The sequence below is a fragment of the Stegostoma tigrinum genome, chromosome 24 (genome assembly GCF_030684315.1).
Source record: "Stegostoma tigrinum isolate sSteTig4 chromosome 24, sSteTig4.hap1, whole genome shotgun sequence".
Taxonomy (NCBI): Eukaryota; Metazoa; Chordata; class Chondrichthyes; order Orectolobiformes; family Stegostomatidae; genus Stegostoma; species Stegostoma tigrinum.
In genome coordinates, this window is record NC_081377.1 from 29,255,450 (window position 1) to 29,278,643 (window position 23,194).

The 23,194-nt window shown below is 41.2% G+C and overlaps 1 protein-coding gene across 8 annotated transcripts in view; it reads right to left on the reverse strand.

Annotated features, from left to right (window-relative positions):
- Positions 1–1,878: 1,878 nt before the first annotated feature.
- Positions 1,879–23,194, reverse strand: part of fam110d (family with sequence similarity 110 member D) — a 39,052-nt gene continuing 17,736 nt past the window's right edge. For 2 of the 8 annotated variants that reach the window (XM_048557790.2, XM_048557793.2), the window contains exons 2-4: positions 19,037–19,146; positions 4,930–4,974; positions 1,879–3,395 (exon numbers count right to left, since the gene is read on the reverse strand). In XM_048557790.2, the coding sequence (XP_048413747.1) occupies positions 1,987–3,105 (1,119 nt within the window). In that variant the 5' untranslated portion in view covers positions 3,106–3,395; positions 4,930–4,974; positions 19,037–19,146 and the 3' untranslated portion in view covers positions 1,879–1,986. Of the gene's footprint in view, positions 3,396–4,929; positions 4,975–9,335; positions 9,428–19,036; positions 19,147–23,194 lie in introns of those variants that run through there. The other 6 variants (XM_048557794.2, XM_048557795.2, XM_048557789.2 and 3 more) reach the window with 4 other exon arrangements.

Here is a 23,194-nt window from a genome sequence, read left to right on the forward strand (position 1 = left end):
GTACATATGACAATAATTCTAATCAAGCACAGCACTGGAGGGTTTATTTGAATATTGAAAACTTGAAGCATTTTGAGGAGGAGAGGTAGGAAAAAAGAATTAGGAACTCTTCAGCCTCTGTTTCATGGGACAAGCCAGTCATTTTGGCATAGTTATGGCATCAGAAATGGAAGAGATTAGTTAACATGTTTTAGTTGCTTCTTGGAACAGGATTTGAGTGTTGTAAAATAAAATGATATACTGTTGAAGCTGTTTGCCTTGCACTCATCAGGACAGATTCACAAGAACCCCAAAATCTCAAGAGGAACAACAAATAGTGTTACATGATAAACACAGGGCTGATTGGTTGGCAAGTCACAAAACCTTAATCATTCAGATTCCACTTGCCAGCCAATCTGCATCCTGTTTCTCATGCAGTTCAATGAATTGCTTCCTTTGAGATTTAGTATTCTTGCTGATCTGTCCTGATGAGTGCAAGATAAAAAGTGCCAGGATCAAGTTTCCCATATTTTTGTTCCTACAAGAAATCAATACCAAATACCTTCAACATTACAGTCCTTCTTTCGCCATAGTCCTGCAGACATTCCATGCACTCCCCACAAGGCTCAATCTCTCCTCCACAACTATGGCTATGTGCATCAGTAAGTTATTGCAGTGTACCCTAACCCAACTCTCACCCATAATTACTTTATTTTCCTTTATATAATTTAGCTTTTACAAAAGAAGTTTTGAACACCTTCAAAACAAAAACACCCCTTTAAGTTTATTTGAAAATTGGTTTACATTTAATGTAATTGTCAAGTTTGCATTTGGAAAAGTCATCTTATTTCACTTCCAGAATCTTCATTTCCCTTAACTCTGTTGCATGTTTTTCAGAATATGTATACACATTTAAGAAAATGTTGGTCCAAACATGGAGATTTTGCTTAAAGTTGCTGATTAGTTCCAGATCCCAAGATAAGAAAAAACACTTTCACCACTTGTACAAAAGATTGGTTTGTGCAGTCACACTCGAGCATTTAATATGCACAGATTTCCCTAATTTGACAGTTGCGTTTAAAAACTGTCACATTGATACAGTCAAGAATACTCTTACAGATTTGTGTCCTAGCAGGATATTATAAGAGAGGCTTTACTTTGCCTCTAAATGTTATGCATTTATATTGGGTGACTGTGGTGAGTAGCACTCTTGCCTAAGAGTCAAAGTTGTGGGTTCCAGTCCCACTTCAGAGACTTGAGAATAAAATCAAAACTGATACTTCCAGCGAAGTACCGAGGGGGCGTACTATACTGTCATAGGTGTCAGATGTGGGCCGAGCCCATTAAACTGAGCCTCTGTCCACCCTCCAGATGAATGAAGATCCCACAGGACTATTTTGAAGGGCAGGTATATTTCTCCCAGTGTCTGACCAATATTTTTCTTTCTAATGCTAAAAACAGGTTGTCATTATCACATTGATGTTTGAGAACTTGCTGCTTCAAATGGTCGTCACAATTCCCACTTTACAACAGCAAATTGTTACAAATTCTCAATTGGCTGTAAGGCACTTCAGGTTATCCCAGGGAGGTCTTTCTATCTTACCTGCGATATGTTAGATCTGGGTGTGTGTGCTGTCAACATTAGTGTGTGAAGACAGTCCACTTGACCAGCATTATGTCCATGACCTCCGAGTATAAATACTCCGATAAAGGAAAACGTAGCCTCCAACCCCTCACCACAAACCTGTCCTGTTCAAGGCTGCCACTGCAATAAAATATTGCACTCACCATCCCTTGTTCACTCATTAACTTCTATTGAAACTTTCAGACCAAAGCTGAACATCAGTTTTAGGAGTTAAATTAAGAAAATAAAAAACTTTTTAAAGATGTGCCATATGGTTGAGGTAAAGACAGAATTTATTTCAATTCCTCAAGGTATTAATACTTAAGACAGAATGTACATCAATGAAAATATTCTATTTGCATTTTGGGGCGAGTTCTAAAACTCTATACTGTTGACTCCCTTGGTCCTTCTTTGGCCTTTTTACAACTGTACAACCACTTGATGATCCGTGCATTTCGTTCAATGATGGATATCCCCAAAGAGACCTGCTCCTGAATTTCTTCTTCATAAAGGCCTTCACCATCTCTGCTTCCATGAGAGAATTCACTGTCATCACTCTCAGTCATGCTGACATTCTGAACTCCGGGATATATTGAGTCTGAAGGAGCAGGAGAGACATTGGACAGCCCAAGATGCTCTGCCATGTCAGGGTCAAGCCCACAGTAATTGAAAAACCTTTCTTCTTCTGACAAAGTGACCGAATTACGTAGCAAATGGTCCCTGTTTGGATGTTGCAAAGTCCTGTTTCTCAAAGCTACTTGGCTATTTGCTTCAGAAAGGTTACTTGGCAGGTTGAGAGTTCTGGTTAAGCAAAGGTTTGGAGAAATTGAGCCTGCAATTTCCTTGTTAGTGAAGAGCTTGACACAATGATTTTCAACCTCTGTTGCTTCACAGTCATTGAGACAACTGACGTGTGACATAACAGGAGAGCTATCTTCAGAGAAAGACCTACTGCTCTCCTTCAGGATGATTTTTGGCAACTTGAGAGAGTTCACCTGCTTGTCCCTGGTCGAACCCTGAAAAAGGCGTCGGATGAAGTTATAGCCCCTGGAGTTGTCATTGCTGCCTGTCTTGCAGTCACGTTTTTGTCGGTAAATGATTAAGGAGTCTGGCCTCATGACTCTCTTGGAGGTGGCTCTCCTCGTGACCACTGGATTGTGGGATGGCTTGTCCACAAAGACATTTCTGATGTTGTTGAGTTGTTCCAAATTGGAGTTTTCTTTCCTGGCATCAAAATCCTGGCAAGGCCTCCTTGCCTCACCTGGTCTGACCCAGTTTTGAGCAGAAGGTTGTGGAGTCACAGAAGGGCTGGCAATTGTCTCTTGCTTAGTGTTCATCACTTTCTGGCTTTTGACATACTTCGGCTTGTCTGCTTCAAGTCTCTCGACAGCACTCGGTGCCCGGCCCCTATTTCCACTTTCCATTTGCCTGCGTAGATATTCAGGACCTTTGTTTAGTAGCCTGAGAGGGGAGGGGGAACCAACTGGAGTGACGGGCTTCATTCTCCACACTTCACTTGTGGTTCGGGACAATGAAACAAGTCCAGAGCTCAACCCAGCAGAAACTTTCAAATCAACTCTCCCATATCCAAACCTATGTAACCAGGCCACCTGAGACTTCAGTGTTGTTTAGTTTGGATAGGGCTTAAGAATGCAGACTCCTCAATGATTTCTTTATTGCAGGAAATCAGCGAGAGAGAGAGAAGAAAGGACTTTCAGAGTGCACCTATTAATGCACTCCACTCTCAACTGGAATGCTTCACTGAACTTTCCTCTCAGCTTCACACATCCTCCTGAAAAATAAATCAAAGTTTGCCATGCATCAGTTCAAAGCCTCTGGACTTGAAGCTAAAAGCTATTTTGTCTTTTGGTGCTGACAGATCCAATGCACCAGCAATTCTAGTACTAAGCTGACATGAAGGGTCAGCTGGCTTAGCTTAAGGCAGCCAATACTCTCAATGCACCAGAGAGATACAGTCTCTAATCAAGACACACACTTGCAGAACCCAGTGAGATGAATCCTGTGCGGCCAGATGAAACAATATGCATTTATATAGCACCTCTCACACTCAGGATATCACAATGCATTTCGTCGCCAAAAATGAACATTCATTAAAAACTTACTATCATAATGTAGGTAAGTACAGCAGCCAGGATACAGTAAAATGTCATAAATTGATGATGACATGATTATTTCTCTATAGCTTGGCTGAGCAAGAAATATTGTTGAGGACGCCTTATTTAAGAAGAAAGACCTTATGTAATGTTACGGGAATTATTTTATGACACCAAGATGGGTTAAATACAGCTTAACTTTCTAGCTAAAAGACAGCACTTTCACCCAGCACTACATGGGAAGTGAGAGAGTGTGTGCGCACGTGCGTGTACGGGGGGTGCTGGTGGTGGTCATCATTCAAAATTTTGTGCTCAAAACTCCGGACTTAGGGCTGGAGCCCAAAACCTTCATACTCAGACAGAAGCATGCTACAACCTGAAACACGAACAGTATTTGTTACCAGACCCTGCATAATTGTACTGACCAAGAACTTCAATATGGGGTAGGGACACATTTAATCAATTTGTCTTATTTATAGTTAAAGATTTGCACATGCCTGACAATTTATTTATCATGTTGTTCAGAAATGCCTCAGCATCTGAATTGTAATCAATTATTTTGTGCTGAATTAGCTGTTGGAGTGGCAGTTGGGGTCTTGGCAAGACTTTATTAGAAGGACAGCACCTCCGATAAGGTAGAAGTCCCCAAGTGTCATACTGAAGTGTCAGTCTATTCATAAGTACAGATTGGCTGGGTGAGCTGGTTAGCTCAGTTGGCTCGTTAGCCAGTTTGTGATGCAGACTGTTGCCAACAGTGTGGGTACAATTCTTGCATCATCTGAAGTTACCATAAAAGACACTCCTTGTCAACCTCTCCCCTTGTCTGAAGTGTGACGACCCCCAGGTTAAACCACCACCAGCAATCACTCTCCAATAAAAGAATAAGACTTTGGTGACTTTATCTTGATAAATTCACATTATATCTCATCACTGTCTTTGGGAGGGTGTTGAACCAAGTATTAGCAAACCAAATATAAATTTTCTTCCTTTATAAACTGCATGCTTTCCTTTAAAAAAAAAATTGGTTGTTCAAATCTCCCTCTGTTCTCATAATTGCTTTCAAATCTGGCCTTGTGAATCACCCATTTGTCTCCCCCCAGTATTGCCTGCTTCTGCTTAGTCCCATAGCTCTGGAATATCTTGTCTAAACCTCTCTGGTTTTCTCTTAAGATGCAGCTAAAAACCTACTTCTTTAATCAAGGATTTGATCACCTGTCTTAACGTCTTTTTTTCATGTCATCTTGTATGACACTTTTCCTGTGAAATGATACATCAAAGACAATATAAATATGAGGGCTGTCATGGCACAGTGGCCAATCTTCGGTAAAAATGAATCGCGGAGTAGTTGTCCGTAACAGGAATTTTTTTTAAACCTATAACGTTACAATCAATGACTACAGATTGAATATGTGGGATTTTCTTTAATTGCAATCAAAACAACTTGCATGATAGAATTCTTTGGATGCGAGTTAGTCTTCAGTCTCTTTGGTCTGCGTGGTAATTCACGGCTTGTCTCTTTTGGTGTAACATTAAGTGTAAAATGGCACAGCGTGATATTGACAATGACAACATTAAAGCACCAAATGTCTTGATGTGGAGGTTTCGGAGTTGGACTGGGCTGGACAAGGACTAATCACACGACACCAGGCTATAGTCCAAGAGGTTTATTTGAAAACTCAATCTTTTGCAGCTTCAGTTCTTCTGAACAAACCTAAGATACTGTTAAATCTTTAATCAGTTACAATTAAAACCTTCTAACTGATTAAAGATTTAACAGCATCTTAGGTTTGTTTAGCACATCATCATTGGTGTGAACCTTTGACCTATTATAAATTCTGTGTCTGATACGACCTCTCTCACTAATGCCTGAAGGAGGACTGAGGCTCCAAAAGCTTGTGTTTTCAAATAAACCTGTTGGACCATATCCTGGTGTCATGTGATTTCTGACCAAATGTCTAATATGGGTGTTAGTCTCAAATAGTTTTCATGATATGCAAGCAACTGCTACTGCTGTTCAGCAGAATCCCAAAACAACAGTAACATCAGTGATCAATATTTATGGGAAAGCTTCCCTGTTCTTTCTTCTTAAGGTCACTTTCTCTTCTCTTCAAGAATCATTCTAAGTTCTTTTTGAATGTTACTATTGAAAAAGTTACAATTCCACTCCCTTTGCTGTAAGCAATTCCACATCATAACATTCACTCCGTCTGAGTCTTTTGACAATCACTTTAAATTTGTGTTTAATTTAAATCATGCGCTCAGGTCACTGAACATCCAGCTCTGCTAGAAACAGTTTCTTTTTTATTTTCACTTTCTGTATCAAAACTCTTCATACTTTTGAACAACTTCATCAAATCTCCCTTCAACCATCTCATTCAAAAAGGACAGCAATCACAATTTCTCTCATCTCGCCCCATGACTGAAATCCCTTACCTCTGTCATTCGAAAAAACAAAAACACCTCTGCTCTTTTTCCAAGGTCTTGATGTCCTTTCTAAAGTAAAGTAGTGTTGTCCATAAGCAAACAATTCTCCAACTGGGGCTTACCATTGATTTATAAAGACTTGGCAGAACTTCCTGGCTTTTGGACTCTATGCTCCTATGTATAAAGCCAAGGGGACAAGTGTGCCTTTTCAGCAATTTAGTTCATCCATCCACCTTCCAGGAATTGTGTACAGATGATGCCAAGTCTATGTTCCTGTTCCATTTTAAGATTGTGTGTCATTTAGATTATATTGTCTTTCCTCAGCCGTCCTCCAAAATATGCATCTTCCTTAATTGTAATGGGTTGGTTCAACAACAATGATGAACTCAGTAATGATCAATTATATTGTCAATTGCTGCTCCTATGTTCTTATGAATGGTGAACTTTTACAATGAAGACTATTAGTTTAGTAGAGACTGTCACTGCTCTTAGTATCACTATATCATCTTGCAATCATTTCCTGCTTACTCTCCATCTAACTTGAGGAAAATGCTAGGTATTGCTAGCAAAAATGTATTGTTAAAAGACACCACAATGTTTGGGGTCTAAGTAAATCTAAGTGTTCCGTAAGAGACTAAACTCAAGGTACAGTAAATTCATAAACCAAGCTCATTCAAATTTCAGATGCTGTCCTAACCTGCGGCATAAACCAAGCTCATTCAAATTTCAGATGCTGTCCTAACCTGCGGCCATCCCATTTATTCAATTACCTTCTTTCCTTGGTGACCTGTGTCTGGGAATGCCTTGCTTTGAAGCTTCGCATCCTTGTGTGCGAATCCCTTTCAGAATCCCATTCCCTTCTAACTCTAACCTCATCCAGTCCTACAATCTCACTGCTGTACCACACTAGAGTGTCGCTGAACTCTATCAAATTCCCTTCCTGGTGTCACATCCACTTAGCTTTCACACGTTTCCAGGAAGTGCTTTGCCTGTGCCTTTGGCCTATTGTTTAAACTTGTACACCTCCTGTTCAACGCTTCCCTTTCTCGTGTAAAATAGTCCTGAAATCTGTCTAGAATGTTTTTAAAACAACACACCACACAATGCAGTTTAGAGAGTAGAAAACTACAGGCTTTTAGACCACAATCGTTTCCAAAACTATTCCAAATCTTGACACCAGTGCTATGTTTGTACTTTGTCTTTTTATAGTGACTTACTACAGTCGCAGCCTAACTTTTTTTCTTACTCCACCCTTCATGTGGGAAAAGCATAGATAGAAAATGAGAACAAAAATCAAAGCAGAGGATGAATTTAATTAGAGTCTTGTTGCTTTACTTAGAATTGCATAGTATAAGCAGTCCGGAAACAGATCATTCTGCCCAATTAGTCTTTGCTTCATAACAGCCTCCTCCCATGCTGCTTCTTCTTAAACAATGAGATTTATGGAAGAAAGTGCTCAAAATCAAAGGACATCGACAAAGTAAGATAGGATCAATTATTTCCACTGATAGAAAGAAGATATAGGTTTCAGGTAATTGGGAAATTAACCTGTAGCAATACAAGTTCATTTATTTTCAATTTTGGATTACATTGGTTGATACAAATTTGAGCATTATTTCAAACAAACTGAGAATAGGGTCAAAATAAAAGGCTAAATAAAAATTCAGAGCTGTAAGGAAAGCACATAAAAGTGGGATTGTTTACAGAACATTTTCAATCAGCCGATAAAGTAAGATAACATGTGCACGTTAGGTGGATTGGCCATGCTAAATTGCACATAGCGTGCAGGGATTGCTGGCTAGGCAGATTAGCCATGGGGAATGCAGGGTTACAGTAGGATCTGGATGGGATGCTCTTCAGAGAGTCAGTGTGGACTCAATGAGCTGAATGGCCTGCTTCCAAACTATAGAATTTCTATGATTTGATGATTCTGTTAAGTGGCTTTCTTCTGTACTGTATCATTTTATGTTTCTGGAACACTTGTTCCTTAGTCCAGCTGAGGAAAAGGCAGGTATGGACTGCTCAGTATAATATCTTCCAGCCAGCCCATAGTCTCAGTGCTGATTCTCTGACAGAGCTTTCCAACGGAGTGTCAGTCTACACTATGGGCTCAAATCCCCAGAAAAGGGCTTCAGCCAATAACTTTCTGACTGATTGTCGTTAGCCCTCTCATCTAAGCCATGTACTGACAGAATCATCTAGAGATTTTCAGGACTACCTGGAAGAATTTCAGAACTATTTATCACCTTCAGAATGTTGAATATTCAGTATGTTGAGGATGCAGATAAAAATCCAGGCAAATTTGATGGGGAAACATCTGTGAAATTCTTTTTTGTTAGAGGTGCCTTTTTGGGATTGTACATTAAACACAGTTCCTGTCCACGCTCAGTTGGACTTAAAAAGAGCTCACGTAACTTTTTTTTGAAAAAGCACATTCACCCTGGGGTCAACGGTTACTCCTTAACCAGTGAAGCCAAACCTCCTAATCCTCATCACACTGTTTTTCATGGGATCTTGCTGTGTGCAAGTTGTTTGCTTACGTTACATTGTAAGTGTATCTCAAAAAGTACTCCCCCCTTTGGGGCATCTGGAGGTCATGAAATAAATGCTATATGAACGCAAATTCTGTTTTCATCTTCCTATGGGTAATCCCCAGATGAAAAGCAAGCAAGTTGTTCTTTGATCTGAACACACAACTGAACTCTTTCATGTTTGCAGCAAGAAAATACTGCTAAGTCAGGTTTTTATTTGAGTTGGAGGAGTGGGGAGAAAGTTAAAAAGGGGGAATGGTTCATTTTTCCTTATCAATCTGTAACATTATTAAAATAGGAAACACACAAAAAAGGTGTTTCTTAAAACAGGGTGCTTCGTTTAGAAAGGCATGTACTCCAGTGTCATCAGTGTACACATTACACAACCAATCCGTTTCACATGGCTTTCTATAAAGGTAAGAAGGTAGCTGAACACCACCTTCTCGGGTTCACAAGAGATATGCAATGAATGCCAGATAATAAAATGTGAGGCTGGATGAACACAGCAGGCCAAGATGCTGCTTGGCCTGCTGTGTTCATCCAGCCTCACATTTTATTATCTTGGATTCTCCAGCATCTGCAGTTCCCATTATCTGCAATGAATGCCAGCCTTGTCAGTGATGCCCAGTCTAAAAAGCAAATAAAGGTTACAGCCATACATACCATGATCCATCTGGTCATCTAAGTCCGAGTGTTCTTAGAACTCTAAATCTAATTGTTTGAATTTCCTCCATGAATGCGTTGTGAACTAGGAAGTCCTTATTTTGCTCTCTTTTTTGTGCTGAGGTAGCTGTTCCCACCAGAGATGGAATGTTGCAATGTATTTCATTAATATCGGATTAGGGAGGAAGGTAGACTATTTGGCTGGCACTCTTTGCTGCAGTTCATTAATCACAGACTATTTGCTGAGCAGTTATACATGTCGATGTTGGGGAGAACAGGGGGCAGAAGGTGGTTTTTCATTGCAACCATCATTAGAGTTGCACTGCATAGGTTCATACACAGGGAATGCTAACTGGGGGGGGGGGGGGGGGGGGGGGGGGGCGGCGAAGCGAAGATAGACGACCAAAAGGTGCTCAACGCCCAAAGCCTAGAGTCAGCACCTTTCAGAGATATGAGCAAAATAATTGATGCTTTCCTATAACAGGAAATAGTACACATTACAGGGTGTTCCCTGAAATAAAGTCATAGGGTCAGGAGGTGTTTGATAAAACAGGCTCGGATGGTTTGACGTGACCTCAGCTTCTTAAGACATCACTGGCTTGTAGCACACAACCAATTTGGTACCACCTTACACTCGAACACTTGTGTAGTGAACAGGGTATAACGCAGTGGACAAGGCCCTGGCAACTGAAAACCTTCTTGCATCCAAGCAAACACAAAGGGATTGAAGGACTGAAAATTGTAACAATGCGGTCACCTAACTATCATAAAAGCCTCTGATTGATTTTTTGTTTATGTCACAGAATCAGTGCAGCAGAAAAGGAGGCCATTTCGCCCAATGAGTTCACGCTGGCTGTTTTAGACCACTCCAGTTAGTCCCATTCTCCCACAACATCCCCTGAGCCTGTCAAGCTTTTTATTTGCCATGTAAAGACTTTTTTTTGTATCTTTGATTATGAACTGAAAATGGAAGAAGAACTGGTTTAAAAGCCAAGGATGGCTCAGGAATTGCTGCAATTTTTAAAAGCAAGTTAGCTGACACTCAATGTAAGTAGGGTGTACACAGCTGTTGGTTCAGACAGTGGGGAAAGCCTTGTTAAAAACAGGTAGTTTATGGGTGAAGATTTGGTCAGCAAGCTGTTAATTCATAGACTAATCAGCTACCAGTTATTGCTGACAAACACCTACTGCATGACAGCAAATGTGGGATTAGCTCCCAGGCAGCTAAACAGCTTAGGAGTATGAATATTTGGGTCAGAAGCTATTGGACATCTGGGGAAAACTTTTTTTTTTGGTCAGAAAACAAATCATTCAAGCCTGAAGATTGTCAATTTATTTCAGAAACAAAGACTGAAATTGCTGGAAAAACTCAGCTGGTCTGGCAGCGTCTATGGAAAGAAAGCAGACTTAATGTTTCAGCTCCAGTGATTCTTCTTCAGAACTGATTGTAACTAGGAAAAGGTTGGTATGCTGAAGAAGGAGTTGGGGGAGGGGGAAGACAAATAACAACAGGTGGAGATGGAGAGCAAAGAGAGAGAACAAAATTTGGACAGATGAGGGAACGGTTAAAAGTCACCCTGGGAGAATCAACAGTTGCTAATGAAGACAATTAGTAGCTGACTAAGGGTTGTTTGTTGTAGCAGCCCATGTGATAACAGTCTGCTGTGTGGGGTCGGCATAAGGGCACAGAAGGAGATGCTCAGGCCCTAAAATTATTGAACTCCATTTTGAGTCCAGAAGTCTGCAGAGTCATCATAGCTTTCTCACCACAGATTACAAAATTGGTGGTGTAATGGACAGTGAAGGTGGTAGAGTACAACGGGATTTTGATCAGATGGGCTCATGGGCCTAGGAGTGGCAGATTGAGTTTAATTTAGACAGATGTGAGGTGCTGCATTTTAGAAAGGCAAATCAGGGCAGGACTTATACACTTAACGATAAGATCTTGGGAAGTGTTGCTGAATAGTAAGTCCTTGGAGTGCACATTCGTTGGTCCTTGAAAGTGGAATTACAGGTAAACAGGTTGGTGGAGAAGGTGTTTGGTATGTCTGCCTTCACTGGTCAGTGCATTGAGAATAGGAATTGGAAGGTCATGTTGTAGCTGCACAGGCCACTTCTGGAATATATCATTCAATTTTGGTCTCCCTGCTCCTGAGAAAATATTGAGAAACTTGAAAGGGTTCAAAGTTGGAGGGTTTGAGCTATAAAGAGAGGCTGTATAGAATGGGGCTATTTCCTTGGAGCATTGGAGGCTGAGGGGTGACCTGATACAGGTTTTATAAAATCATGACTGGCATGGATAGGGTGAATTGCCAAGGTCTTTTACCTACGGTTGCAAGTTCAAAATTAGAGGGCATAGATTTATGGTGAGAGGGGACAGTTTTTAAAGTGACCCAGAGGGCAACATTTTCATGAAGAGGGCGGTATATATATTGAATGAGCTGCCAGTAGAATTGGAGGAGTCTGGTATTATTACAACATTCAAAAGGCATCTGGATGGATATATGAATAAGAAGGGTTTAAGAGGGATAGGAACCAAATACTGGCAATTGGGACTAGATTAATTTAGGATATCTGGTCAGCATGGACAAGTTGGACCAAAGGGTCTGTTTCCATGCTGTACAGCTCTATGGCTCTTTGACTGTATGAGATGCTGTCAGACCTGCTGAGTTTTTCCAGCAATCTGCTTTTGTTTGATTTCCAGCATCCATAGTTTTTTTTTGTTTAGTCAGTTTTTCACTCCCCACCCCCTCGTCTGTCTGCTATGCTTTTTAATTAAAAAGTCAAAACATTTGTAGAAGAGTGAACTGGTAACGCTGTGCCTCCAGCAAAGTGCAAACTCCTTGAGAAAGAAGATTGAGCAGTAGCAAAAGGTTCATCTTGGTAAAACCTGTGGACAGGAACCATTGATAACAAAGGGTGAAGCTGGATGAACACAGCAGGCCATGCAGCATCTTAGGAGCGCAAAAGCTGATGTTTCGGGCCTAGACCCATCAGAGAGGGGGATGGTGTGAGGGTTCTGGAATAAATAGGGAGAGAGGGGGAGGTGAACCGAAGATGGAGAGAAAAGATGATAGGTGGAGAGGAGAGTATAGGTGGGGAGAGGTCAGTCCAGGGAAGACGTCTTCCCTGGACTGACCTATCCCCTCCCTACCTCCTCACCTATACTCTCCTCTCCACCTACCTTCTTTTCTCTCTATCTTCAGTCCACCTCCCCCTCTCTCCCTATTTATTCCAGAACGCTCACACCATCCCCCTCTCTGATGAAGGGTCTAGGCCCGAAACGTCAGCTTTTGTGCTCCTAAGATGCTGTGTGGCCTGCTGTGTTCATCCAGCTTCACACTTTGTTATCTTGGATTCTCCAACATCTGCAGTTCCCATTATCTCTGACAGGGACCATTGAATTGCCTTCCCAGCCATCCCAGCACTAAACCGATGAAATTATATCTTTTCTCTAAAGATATAGAGTATATGGCATTCTACATGTTCAAAACTTAGTTCTTTGGGGGTATTCTGGAATTACCTTTTCATTTAAAGCGTCTTGTTTGACACCTCGTACAGGAGCCATTATTCCATTCAGTTTTCCCCTCTTCTCCTGAAGGTAATATCCCTGAGAAACAGTTGTACCTTTGGCATACCAGAGTACAGTGTTTGAACGTAGGGCATCTAAAGATAGGCTGACCAGTTTCTTTTGAACCATAATCAATTAAAAATGATCAATACATTTTGTATTTCCCTTCTAGCAAGAGTTGTCAGTAGTAACTGACTTTTTGCATTTTGAGGCCAGGGATCCCAAGAACAATCCAAGTTCCCTTAGTGTTGGTTTAGCTGAAAACAATTAGGAATTATACAGCTGAACAGAATTGATTCTGAATAATTAAAATACTCCCAGTACTTAAACATCAAGAGCTCCAATTTTTAAATTTCAATTAAATCAATTTAATTTAATTTTTAGTTTCAATTCTCTGATTATTTAAAGGAGGGAGCACTCTAGATGACCATTTTAGCAAATTGTCACGTTTGCGGTTCTGCCATGGTGTACTCTTTGTTCTGAGCTCTGTTATCTATATCCTATCTTGCACCAAGCCCTGCTCATTCATCAATCATTGTGCTCACTGACCTGAATTTGCTCCTTGTCCAGTAACGCTGGAAATTTAATAATCTTGATCTGGTCTTCAAATCCCTCCATGACATTTGTCCTCCAGTAACGTCCAACAAAACATTGAGATCTCTATATTCCTCTACACCACCTCTCTTCCATTCTCATCACTCCAATTGGCAACTCTGCCTTCAGCTCCAAGGTCCAAGGGATTTCTTCCCTAAACCTTTCCACTCACCTCTTAGGGGTGGGTCTGGGTGGGATGCTTTGAGGTTCGGGTGCGGACTTGTTGGGCTGAAGGGCCTTTTTCCAGAGTGTAGGGATTGAGATTCTAACTTTACCCACAACTTGTCAGAGGTGCTTCTGAAAGCCTACCTTTTTGACCAAGCTTCTGGACACTTGCTCTATCCTGTTATATAGCACAGTGTCAAGTTATGTCTGACAACTCCCCTACGCAGCATTGTGGGATTATTTATCATATAACTATCCTGCAAGAACTGCATGTTTGATTGTGACAATGTAAATGATTGAGATTTTCTGGTACAAATGAGACCAATAACCTTTCGTCTTGTTACCCTTTATTCATACATGGAGTCCTTGATACTAACCCAGATCGCTCGAAGCTAACTCTCAGAGTTAGCTAGACATCTGATACTTCAATGCTGGAGTCATTGCTGAAGAAGGGTCCCAACCTGAAACATCAACTTTCCTGCTCCTCTGGATGCTGCCTGGCCTACTGTGCTCCTCCAGCTCCACACTTATCTAGGGTGTCTGATACTTTTGTTCTTATCTGTTGGCCAGGGCTCCCTGACTGGACCAGATTAACAGCCCCAATCAGGGGACTCATAGGCGCACTTGGCTGACCTCATTACAAGCACTATACTCCTGTTTCAAGAATTAAGGACTGTAGTTTGTGAACAAAACAGAGGGACTTGCACAACCAATTTCAAAAGGGTAGGCTGAAATAGAATAGTAACTTGGGAAATATGGTTATGGATAATGAGTTGTTTAAATGATATAAAGACCATAAACAATTAAAGCAGACAAAACCAAAATTAAATGGGTTATAGTATGTTTGGAGCATGTGATGCATTTTCCAGATCTAGCCTACTGCTAATGGAACCATCAATAAACTGTTGGATGGTTAATTACCACATTTATGACTCCACTAAGGTTACCAACTTGACTTATGGCATTGCAAGAAGTGCCAATACCTGTTCTTCTACCTCCAACCCAACACACACACACACACACACACACACACACCTCATTCTTTTCTTAAGATATCCATTTTCATAGAGATACCCCATTCCAAATCAGCAAGCCAGCCGAATTTTTTAAAAAAGCTAACTAGTGATTCCGTAACTGTCGGGAAAACTGTCTTCATTCCACACAAGATTTATGATAAATAAATCTTCTCAGTAAATGAAAATGCCTCAAACAATTCGATTATAATAGGATTCTATCATATCTGTTGAGGGTCTCCTGTGTAACCATCACTCCAAAGACTATTACAGTACAGTGGTAGTGTTCCTACCTCTAGGCTAGAAGCTCTGACTTTGAGTCCCAACTATCCTAGTGATATGTTATAGCACATTTGAACAGCTTGAATACGGTAACAATCACTCGCTTCATTCACCACACGATATTATCAGCTGTTAAGGGTCAAAACTTCAGAATTCCACCCTTAAAACTTCCTGCCTTTTTCTTCTTTAAGACCCTTCCTACATCATGTCACTTTCACTAGCTTTTCATCTTCTGACCAGATTATGTGGCTTGGTGTCAAGTTTCATTTGGAATGCCTTGGTTGTTTTACACGTATTAAAAAGAACTACATAAATTCAAGTCATTATCAGAGATAATGGGAACTGCAGATGCTGGAGAATTCAAGATAACAAAGTGTGGGGCTGGATGAACACAGCAGGCCAAGCAGCATCTTAGGAGTGCAAAAGCTGACGTTTCGGGCCTAGACCCCTCATCAGAGAGCAATACGGGTCTAGGCCCGAAACGTCAGCTTTTGAGCTCCTAAGATGCTGCTTGGCCTGCTGTGTTCATCCAGCCCCACACTTTGTTATCTTACATGAATTCAAGTTTCTGTACTCTGAAGCCATCATTCAAATAATTTGCTGTCCACTTCCTCCTCAAATCTGTACAGAAAGGGGTTGCTCCTTATCCCAAGTCAAGTTAGGAAGGATTGATAGGCAATATAACCAGTGATTGTCATAAGTCATCTCCAATTCTGTCCGCACATGAAGCAGGATTTGGGCAACATTCCACCTCCTCCACCCATCCCTAACACAACATGGTTTGAGTTGTTATGTGGATTCGATCTGATGTTGTTCTGCCCTCATGACTCCTGTCTATCATGCAGTCTAGGTATTGGCTGACTATCCTACACTTGAGGCTGTGTTGTACTGGACTGTTCCCTGCTCCAAGTCTGCTGCAGCTATGTCTGTGTCTTCAAGATTGTTCAACTCTTAGTTCTAATAAACTCTTATTTACTCATTATTGCCCAGTATATTGATGGCAACTGTATTCAAAGCCTCAATGGCATGATACTGTAGATGTCAGATCTCATTATAATCAGCCTATTCATTCTCATTGTTTTACTCACTGATTGTGATTAAACTGACAGTACACATTGAGATTAACTAACTGTACACAAGAGTCAGCCATGGCTGTTTATAACACCCTCCCCAATGAATTTCAAAGTTCCATGTTCAAGGCTCACCCCAGGAGTTGAGCAGGACAATCAAAGTTTACACATCAGTGCGGTACGGAGAGAGAGCTGGATGCACTTCTAGATGAGATGTATAACCAAGATGTCTTATTTTCTAAATCTGCAGGATCTTTTCAGCACACCTAAGTGGAAAGTATGTCATTTTATCTCATTGCTGTTTGAAACAGTTTGTGGTGTGCAGACTGGCTTACTTCAAAAGCCCTTCGTTAGCTGTAAAGCACTTTGACATGCCTGCTGGCCATGATAAACTAAATGAAAGATTTTCCTTCAGACCAGTGATTTAACCCAGTGTTTTCATGATTTAGTGCCGCATGGAGTGGTGCAATTAGGTGCAGGGCCACACAGCCTTGATACTGTTACTGCAAAGGGAACACCTGCCATGCCAGCTATACTTTCCACTCCCAGTTTCTAACCCAGGATTGCACTTTCAAGACAGAAGTCATGAACGCATTAGGTGCAGCTGAAAGAGTGAGGGAGAGAGGGGTGTGTCATGTCTGCTAACAGTCCACCCAGTTATCCTGGCCAGACTGACATGTTATTATATCAGAGCTTAATGTCAGGGCAAAAAAGGCTTGGTTAAGCCTAACTTTCAATCACTGGTTTACCACAGCATAACATATCCAAGTACACAGAAAGACTCGCATTTATATAGTGCCATTCATAACCACAGGACGTCCCCCTGTTCTTTACAGGCAATTACGTACTTCTGAAGTGTTGTCAACGTTGTAATTTGGGAAACACACCAATCAATTTGTGCATTGTAAGATATCAGAAATAGCAATGTGTTAACAACTAGAAAAAAATTTTTGTAAAAAGTGATGCTGTTTATAGGATAATTATTGGCCAGGAAAGAATCCCATCACTTTCTTCAAAATAGTTCCATGTAAATTTTCACTCTAACTGACAGTATATGGAACCTTTTTGAAACTATCAGCTGAAAGATGGCACTTCTGAGTGTGCAGATCCCAATCGGTACTACCACAGGGAATGGAAGTTGAAGTTTTCCGCTCAGGCCTCTGTAGTGGAATGAAAATGGTGTCATGACCACTGGTCAAAACCCAAACATACTGCGTCAGGTTTTTTTAAATTTCAACAAAAACCTTAGGGGCAAGGTATGCCAAACTATGAATGTGAAGGGAAATTCAAAACAAGCCTTCAAAGTGGGGGTAACAGACATGGCAAAGCAGGCTAGACTGAGATAGAGGGGAAAAAGGGTTGATGACTCCAGCTCAACAGAAGGACAAACTCTGCAGGATTATGTCCCAAACGGAAGACACATTTCATGTTTTCCCTTTGAAAAATACACAAGGTGACTGGTTAAAAAGCCAGTTTCAACTCTAATGGAGAGGGCGATTGGAGCCGTACACAGTCGAATGTTCCAGCCTGAAGTCACGTGTTACATGCTATGAAGGTCACAGTTGAAGAACCATCCCCTAATTAACCTTGTGTTGCAGGCAAAGGACCCCTAATCAAGGTTTTAGGGGTCCATTAGCAAGCAGCTTGACAACAGGAAAGCAGGAACAGCAAAAGGACACTCACTGAATACTTGAATTTGATAACGATCAAAAAGAATGAGAACTACAGAATTTCAACCAATCTGCAAAACTAATGACTATGTAGCTGATTTGGTTAATTATAAAAAGGTCAATGCAATTGGTATCCTCCACTGCAACAGTCATAATGCTCAACTATCACCTCTATCACAAACAATTCAGAGATTGATCATATATGTTAAAGTTTTATCTTTATCTTTTTGGATTCACCCAACCTGTGTGTGTTGCATTATTACGTCTTCTTGCATGTAGTAGTTAATAAATCACTTTGTTAATTCAGTAACATGTGACAAAAGCACAAGTTAATTTGGTCTGGGAAAGGGGTATCCACAAAGCAAGGGGCTCTTTCTAAATTAACACTATAGCAACAAACAGAGCTGGATGAATATAAAGGTGGAGCTGATTAAACACTTCAGCCAGGAGTGTAAAAAACCTGACATATCCCAACCAGAACCATGAAGAAGTGAGAATCTCATCTCTTTGCAACAACAGTACCCTACATAACAAGGTTTCTGAGTTCTGTGTCAGAAAATCATCAGGAAAATGAAGTGAGTGGAGATATTTAGTGCCATGACCATGGATCATGATCCATCCTGTGTCACCTATGGACATAGTTTCAATAGTGCATTTTTAAAAGAGTTGGTACAGCCAAATAAGTTTGGATAAAAATTCTGTCACTGTCTGGACAGAGAGCGTCTAAAATGTCACATCTGATAAAATGGCAGGGAAGCTTCAAAAGGAATAGACGTTAAAGGAAAAAAGTACCACAAAATGAACTGTAACCTGCTGGTGGGACTTCAGACTGTAAACACGACAGAGAAAAGATAATAGTCTGGGAAAGAGATATGTTTGTGTCTTCTAACAAGAATACAAACGAATGAGAGTTCAATCTTGTTTGACCTTGGTCTGTGTGTGTCATTGTACTGGTGGGATTACATATTCTTGTGTATTAGCCTGGGTTTGAGTACTCGTGCACTGTAAAGGTCACATTTGAAGGATAGCCCGCTCTTTGCCCCTGTACCATGGGCAAAGCACTCTCTTACTCCGAGTTCAGGAAGCCAGCTGGCCAGCAAACCAGAAATATTGGAATGAACTCCTTTAATATCAGATGTGCCTAAAGCTTGTGATCCCTGTTTCTCCATCAACTATTATCACTAAAACAAATTACAAAGGTGCAATTTTGCTGTGCCTAAATTTCGCTCCATGTTTCCTACATTTGCTACAATGACAACAATTCTATGAGGGCCCTTCCTTAGCTCGGAGACAAGCTGAAGTTGGGAAAGACACAAGGGAAATACAAATTCCTTACTCAGTCTTCTCTCTTTTTTTTAGAAAGAGGAATTTGTTGTCTCCCCTTATCTGGGCTTTTCTTTCTTTCACAGTCGAGTGTTTTTCTTTATCGCCATCTTGATGATCAGTCTGGGAAGCAAGATAACACTTAAGAATTACTCAAACAGGGCATGCTTGCATGTCAACTAAAATAGAAATTTCTGGAGAAACTCAGGTCTGGCACCACCAGTGGAGAAAAAGCAGAATAGCTGCCATGGTCATGTGTAGCTCCAAGTCACCTTTTGTTTCTCAATCCTCCCATGCAAGATGCACTGACCAAATGAATGGGAGGCCATTAGACTTGCAACTCTGATAGGTCATTGTCCTGGAAGTGTCATCCTGTCAAATGGGCCCCTGGCCCCACAATGGCAGTTCATCTAAATGACGTCCTACCTTCCCTCAGGCAGTCAGAATGTGGACCACCCCATTACTACTCATGACTGGCTGATCCTTAACTTTCAGTCAAGATTTCTTTCTCCATGTCCAATATTGCTAAAAATCAACCCTAGAAATTTGATTAATGTCTGCTGGATGTTTAACTTAGGTGCAATGTCTAGAGTACCACATTTTTAAACTCCTACAGTCTTTAAAATAACCATAGGTTCAGCAAAACCATTCAGAGATCAGGCAAAGAATGGGCTGGGAAGCTTCCAGAAACTTCTCTGAACAAATCTGGAATTCCAAATCTCACACCTTTGAGGGGTTTACAACGACTTTGTAAAAAATGCAGAGGAATGGAATTGTGGGAGATATAGCAGTTTGGATTGGAAATTGGCTTGCTGAAAGAAGACAGAGGGTGGTAGTTGATGGGAAACGTTCATCCTGGAGACCAGTTACTAGTGGTGTACCGCAAAGGTCGGTGTTGGGTCCACTGCTGTTTGTCATTTTTATAAATGACCTGGATGAGGGCATAGAAGGATGGGTTAGTAAATTTGCAGGCGACACTAAGGTCGGTGGAGTTGTGGATAGTGACAAAGGATGCTGTAGGTTGCAGAGAGACATAGATAAGCTGCAGAGCTGGGCTGAGACGTGGCAAATGGAGTTTAATGCAGACAAGTGTGAGGTGATGCACTTTGGTAGGAGTAACCGGAAGGCAAAGTACAGGGCTAATGGTAAGATTCTTAGTAGTGTAGACGAGCAGAGAGATCTGTGTCCATGTACACAGATCCTTGAAAGTTGCCACCCAGGTTGACAGGGCTGTTAGGAAGGCATACAGTGTTTTAGCTTTTATTAATAGAGGGATCGAGTTCCGGAACCAAGAGGTTATGGTGAAGCTGTACAAAACTCTGGTGCGGCCGCACTTGCAGTATTGTGTACAGTTCTGGTCACCGCATTATAAGGAGGATGTGGAAGCTTTGGAAAGGGTGCAGAGGAGATTTACTAGGATGTTGCCTGGTATGGAGGGAAGGTCTTACGAGGAAAGGCTGAGGGACTTGAGGCTGTTTTCATTAGAGAGAAGGTTGAGAGGTGACTTAATTGAAACATATAAAATAATCAGAGGGTTAGATAGGGTGGATAGGGAGAGCCTTTTTCCTAGGATGGTGACGGCGAGCACGAGGGGGCATAGCTTTAAACTGAGGGGTGAAAGATATAGGACAGATGTCAGAGGTAGTTTCTTTACTCAGAGTAGTAAGGGAATGGAATGCTTTGCCTGCAACGGTAGTAGATTCGCCAACTTTAGGTACATTTAAGTCGTCATTGGATAAGCATATGGACGTACATGGAATAGTGTAGGTTAGATGGGCTCGAGATCGGTAATGACAAGTCGGCACAACATTGAGGGCCGAAGGGCCTGTACTGTGCTGTAATGTTCTATGTTCTAACTTTGAAAAAGACCTGTTGTGGTGAGGCACGTACGTGCAAAAAGCATAATGTCCAATCATCCAGTTGGACGGGAACTGGTACAACATTTTGTAGACACTGCCATCCCCAGTGATCAAGATCAAAGCAAAAGCATGGGAGTATATACCTTTTCCTGCTCCTTGAAGGCTCTCTGTGTAAAAAGACAGTGAACTTTTAAAATGCATTAAGAGAAAAGAACTGTGGATGCAGTAAATCAGAAACAAAAACAGAAGTTGCCGGAAAAGGTCTGGCAGCATCTGAAGAGAAATCAGTTAACTTTTTGATCCCAGTGATCCTTTGGTTCTGAGAAAAGGTCATCGGGCCCAAGACATTAACTCTGATTTCTCTTCACATGCTGCCAGACTTTTCCGGCAACTTCTGTTTTTGTTTCTGATTTACAGCATCCACAGTTCTTTTCTCTTAATGCATTTTAAAAGTTCACTGTCTTTTTACACAGAGAGCCTTCAAGGAGCAGGAAAAGGTATATACTCCCATGCTTTTGCTTTGATCTTGATCACTGGGGATGGCAGTGTCTACAAAATGTTGTACCAGTTCCCGTCCAACTGGATGATTGGACATTATGCTTTTTGTACGTAAGTGCCTCACCACAACAGGTCTTTTTCAAAGTTATTGTAGACCCGTCAAAAGGTGTGGGATTTGGAATTCCAGATTTGTTCAGAGAAGTTTCTGGAAGCTTCCCAGCCCATTCTTTGCCTGATCTCTGAATGGTTTTGCTGAACCAATGGTTATTTTAAAGCCTGTAGGAGTTTAAAAATGTGGTACTCTAGATATTGCACCTAGGTTAACTGCCAGGCCAGTTTAAAAATTCATTCCTTTTCTCTCCATTCTACAAGGAGAGACGTCACGTGGAGATTTAAGTGGTAGTTAACAACATGCACCAAGTTTGGGACACATTGGTGAGTACAATTTTCCCCATAAATAGCTCCTCACTGTTTCCATAGCAACTCTATAAAGAAAACAACAGCCATATTGCATTTATGTCATCTTTCATGTAGTAAAAGCCGCAAACCTCAGAACAATCAGACAAAAAAAAAATCAGAACCAAGCCAAAGTACATTAGGACAGGTGATTAACAAAGGGAAGGGACGGAGCATTTTACCTCAAAAAAAAAGTAAGAAACACACTAAAGGTGGAGTAAAGGCTGGAGAGGGGGAGAGGCTTATAGGAGAAATTACAGAGTTCAGATCAAGCCTTAATTAATTTTAGAGAAAATATAACAGCCACTGAGGCTCAGTGGGTAAACATACCACACACCATTCAGATTGAGCACCCAGGAGAGTTCAAAGAGTTATATCCAGACATGCGCAAAGTTACACAGGCTAAGCTACGTCGCAGTAAAGCAGCTATGGTTTGAACATTTGCTGTGATGGGAGGGAGGACTTAGCACAGCGCTTTTCAACGAGACTCTAATATCACCCCCAATTCACCATATTCATTCTACGGTTTGCTGCGATTCTCAAAGTGGGCTCATTTCCAGCAGCTGCATTTGGAAAGTGCATTGACTAGACCCAGGGCCTGGGGCAGTGGTGAACTTCAGGGCCCAGTAAGTGGAACCCAGGATAGGAGGCAACGCGGTGCTCGAGTAGGGTAGGCCTTCAGATCCTAATTCTCTTCCAAATCATCTTCCTCACTTTCCATTTTTCCCCTTACGGCCTTCCTCAAGATGTGCCTACAAGACGTTTCATTATTTAATGCTTTTCACAACGTCAGGACACCCCATAGTTTTTTGTTTAAATGTAGCCAATATAGAATTTTCTGAAGCCCTGTGAGGCAGCAAAACAAGATCCAACAAGCAGCCATGAAATAAATATGTAAACATTCTGCTTTAGTTATTGTTTAAGATAAATATTCTTCTGAAAAAACAGGAATATTTGTACATCCATTTGAGGAGGGTGTGGGAGGGGAAGGGACATCAGTCCATCTCCCCTTGTATTGTTCACGTTGGTGTCTTCTCTGATGTCCCTCCAAGCCAATGAGGATTGGCTTGGCTCACACACAAACAAGTGGGCAATTAGGTTGGTGCTACAGATTAAGGATCTATGGAATCAGAGTTAGGGAAGGAGCGGCTTGAGAGATTAGAATTTGTACCCCAGCCTTTATAACTATTTCTTAAGGGTCCTCAAGACTGACTTTTGTTAACTTCTGATTTTCCTTCTACCTCCATTGGCAGGTGCTCAGTTAACCCAGGCCTTGATCTCTGGCATTCTCTCCTCCACCTTTCTCCCTCTCCACATCTTTGACCAAGTTTTTAGTCAATTTTCCTCTCACTTCCTCA